Source organism: Momordica charantia (genome assembly GCF_013281855.1).
Source record: "Momordica charantia cultivar OHB3-1 chromosome 8 unlocalized genomic scaffold, Mcharantia_2.0 BLBB01000008.1, whole genome shotgun sequence".
Taxonomy (NCBI): domain Eukaryota; kingdom Viridiplantae; phylum Streptophyta; class Magnoliopsida; order Cucurbitales; family Cucurbitaceae; genus Momordica; species Momordica charantia.
Window position 1 is genome coordinate 29,134,120 of NW_028275166.1, and position 3,955 is coordinate 29,138,074.

At 32.6% G+C, this 3,955-nt stretch overlaps 1 protein-coding gene across 1 annotated transcript; it reads left to right on the forward strand.

Annotated features, from left to right (window-relative positions):
• Window positions 1-753: 753 nt before the first annotated feature.
• On the forward strand, window positions 754-2,827 carry LOC111018176 (plasmodesmata-located protein 4-like). Its single transcript, XM_022294148.2, has 2 exons — window positions 754-1,274; window positions 2,541-2,827. Exons 1-2 carry the CDS (start codon window positions 803-805, stop codon window positions 2,672-2,674), a joined length of 606 nt encoding a protein of 201 aa, XP_022149840.2. The 5' UTR covers window positions 754-802; the 3' UTR covers window positions 2,675-2,827.
• The last annotated feature ends 1,128 nt before the right edge of the window (window positions 2,828-3,955 follow it).

Consider the following 3,955-nt stretch of genomic DNA (forward strand, 5'->3'; position numbering starts at 1 on the left):
ACTTTTGTTCATTTTAATCCCTATAGAGATTTGTAATGTCCATTTTGTTTCTTGTACTTAAAAATAAATGACTGTTTTGGTCCATTCATTTATTATTATTTTTTTCAATCACACAATTTCAACCCAACACTACACTCAAGAAATTTATGAGATATAGTTAGAAATTTGTATTAAAGGATAATTAAAAGATGTGTGTGTGTGTGTGAAATCCATGTAGGTGCTACACAGGTACTACATACGTACGTTTTCGTCTCCAATGTCTTGATACACCTGCACATAGAAATCTAGTATTGGTTTGATGCTCTAGATAGGGAGCAGATAGGTATAAAGTAAGAAGAGAGTAATCTTGAGGGTAAGAGTCTTCTTGAGATAAGTCGTTTTCTCTTAGTGAGTCGTTTGTAGAATTTAGGGTTGCATATAAGAGGGCGTTGTTTGCTGCGTCTAGGGATCGTAGGGGCCTTGAGATGTTTCAGTACACTCGGTCCAATAGTCAATATGCTCGAGAGTTGGACTAATGAATTCGATCATTTCAAGATCTTTACCAGACTCAGACCCATGTGGTTGGACGAAGTTCCAACGCATCACATCCCAACTTTACCCATATATATATATACACAATTTTTTTTTAGAACAATAATGAAAATAGTATTTAAAGCATAAATATATTATTTGGTTCGTGGGACCCACCCACCATTCAAATCATATATAAATATATATTAGTAGTCCGGTAAATGAAAAGTTAATCTCTTCTTCTTCCCTAACTAATTAAGTTGTGTGTGTCTGTGAACTTGTGAAAAAACCAATGGAAGAAGAAATTGCCATCTCGAAATCTCCACTTTCTTGTTCTTCTTCTTATTCTTGTTGCCCATCAAAAAATAAAAATTACAGAACAAAATTGTTAGCCCTCTGCTGCGCCGTTGTAATCATGTGGGTCCCACAGTGCCACGGCGATGGGGCCGAGGAGATCATCAGAATGAAGTACGAGTTGGTTGGGAAGGCGTGTGGGAAGGCCGGGGATTATTATGCGGCGGCGTTGGAGGCGGCGCTTGCGGCGGTGGAAGAGGCCGTTGCGACTGGGAGTAGCCGGAATGGGTTTTACGAGGCCGGAAATGCGGCGGTCCGGGCGGCGGCGCGGTGCCACGGAGATCTGTGGGGGTGCGACTGCGAGGAGTGCGTCGCCGGCGCCGTCGAGCTCGTCAGGGAGGAGTGCCGCCGCAAGCCCGCCGGAGAAGTTTATTTGGATGCCTGCTCTGTCACCTATTCTACCTACTCCGGTAACCTAAACAAAATTAGACAGAACTCTTTCTTTTTTTAAAGAAAAAAATAAATAAAGAATATTTTTTTAGTAAAACATACGGGCAGGGTTTAGTAGCTTCATTTTTCTTTTTTTTTTATACAAAATATGTAGGTGTGGGATTTGAACTCATGATCTGTTGGTCGGAAATAGGTGATTTAACTACTTGAATTATGCTCGGTTTGGTTTTGGTAGCTTCATTTTGATTGTCGTAGTTTTAAAATGTTGATTTATATGTACAATCAATTTTAATTTATATTAGTGTCTTGGACTTTTAAAAAATTTATTTTGGTACTATATTTGTTGACTATTTTAGTCTGTATTTGTAAATCTTTAACAAAAGTTCTACAATTAATCTAAACACTTTAATATAAGATTATTATTATATTTTAGAAAATAAAAAATATTGAGTATAATGTTGCGTTGAAATTATAATAAAAAAATGGTTAAAAATAAAATTAAGCGGTCACAAAATATCACTTTTTAAAGTATAGAAATTAGAACAAACATTTTGAAAGTAAAAAGACTAAAATTGAGTAAAGTTGAAACGAAAATTAACCAAAGTTATCAAAATAGTATTTTATTTTTATTTTTACCTTCCTTTCTCTGTGTTAAAATGTTAATGTGGTCGCAGCGATCAATATCTAATTTGGTGAGAATGATGCTAGCGGTTTTATGAAATAAAATAATAAATTATTTAATGATGGTTAAATGTTGGCTGCGTCCAGACACGTGGACCAATAGACTTGCCCCACCTGTCCAACATTTTTTTTAATGAAGAATATATTATATAATCTCTCGGATCTTTTCAAAATCTCTTCAAATACCACCATAAACAATAATATACTTCTTTTTCTTTTCTTTATAAAAACGTTGAACAGAATCTATTTTTCTTTCTCTTTTTAATGTTTTATCTCTCTCCAAATTCCTTTCTCCATCTAAATAAATAATACTGTTTATTTTCAAATAATTAAAATAAATTAAAAAAGTGTGGGTACAATCGTCAATTATGTACATTTATTCTTCTTAGAAACTACTCTTACATGTAAACTTCTCAGGGTTCTTGTTTTTGTAGTTAGGAAAAACATTGGTGTTTCAAAAAAAAAAAGTTAGGAAAAACATAGCATTTATAAAATATTAATAATAATAATATATTACAGACTTATTAAGCCATGAAAAAAAATACTAATTATAAATTAAATTTTAAAATTGATCTGATCTCTCTTTTCTCTCTATATCTATATAGAAGGTGACAAGAATGGTTCGAGGCATGGGAAGTTGATAGCAATTGTGTTGGGTGGTGCAGCATCTCTTGGATTAGGGTTTATTATCTTCATTGGTTTCTTCAAGTCTTGTGGAAAAAAAGATGATGATTATTAATTTTGATTCAAAGTAATAAAATAATTTCCTTACTTTTTTTTTTTTTTGTTAACTTTCATTAATATAGTGATAAATATCTATTGTTTTAGTTTAATACAAAACTCTGAGTTGTACACGTGTTTGCATGTTTGATATTATTGGCATTTCAATCTTCAGTCCCTACATTTGTTAGTTATACTAAAAAAAGGTTTGATATCGACATGAGTGGAACGGAATTTTCATAGTATCATAAATATAAAAATCAACAAAATATCACGAATATGAAACATAATACTAATATTAAGAAGTTTGAAGTTATTCAAAAGAGTGCAATAACTATTGTTGGTATAACAATGCGAGGTGTCTCATTCTGCCTTGTGCTTCCCCACATTTCTTTTTGATGTGTATACAAAACTAGAGAGAGGAGGTCCAAGTATTATTTTGAATTACTTGAGAGTTATTGTGTTATTCTATGTTTTTATATTTCAATATATTTCTAGTTGTTTTAGTTCTATGAGATTTGTAACGGGAGGAATAGACTAGGCTCTGATGAATGATATATTGTTGCTCCCTTCTTTTCGAGATAAGGAAGACTTTTGTGGCAGACTTATTTATTTTGCCATTTCGTAGCGATTTGGATTGAGAGAAATAATAGAATATCTAGAGATGGTGAGATCTAGGGAGTATGTTTGAGATCTTATTAGATTTATTACTTCCTTGTAGGGTCGTTTTTAAAGTTTTTTTATAATTACCAATTAGGATTTATCCTTTTGGATTGGAGCTCCTTTCTTAGGTGGGCCTCTCGGTGTAGCGCCAGGTGTTTTTTATGTCCTTTGCACTTTTGTTCTTTTTTCATTTTTCTCAATGAAAAGTTAGATATCTCTCCTCCGAACAAAATAAATAAATAAAATAATAGACTAAAGAACGATAAAGTAAACAACTACCAATAACAAGTACCTTACCTAAATTGGCCCGTCAAGAAAAAACTCATCCTTTTAGTTTAGGAGGATTGCAGCTTTTCATCATAAATTGGTTCTATGATGGGTTAGCTATGGATGCTTGTTCATTTGACTGAGTCTTTTCTTTAATTCTATTCCAAAGTCAGAAATTTGTACACTTGACATTGAAGATCTAGTAAAGTAAAAAAAAATTAACATCATCCTCCAAACTTGTTTTTTTTTTCCTCTAAAGATAATTTTGGATAAAAAATGTTGATTTTAACAAAAGGGCACGTGCATCCATAGTACTAACATAAAATTTGGGTGTTTGAGGATCAAAATATTTATACACATGCTAGAATAA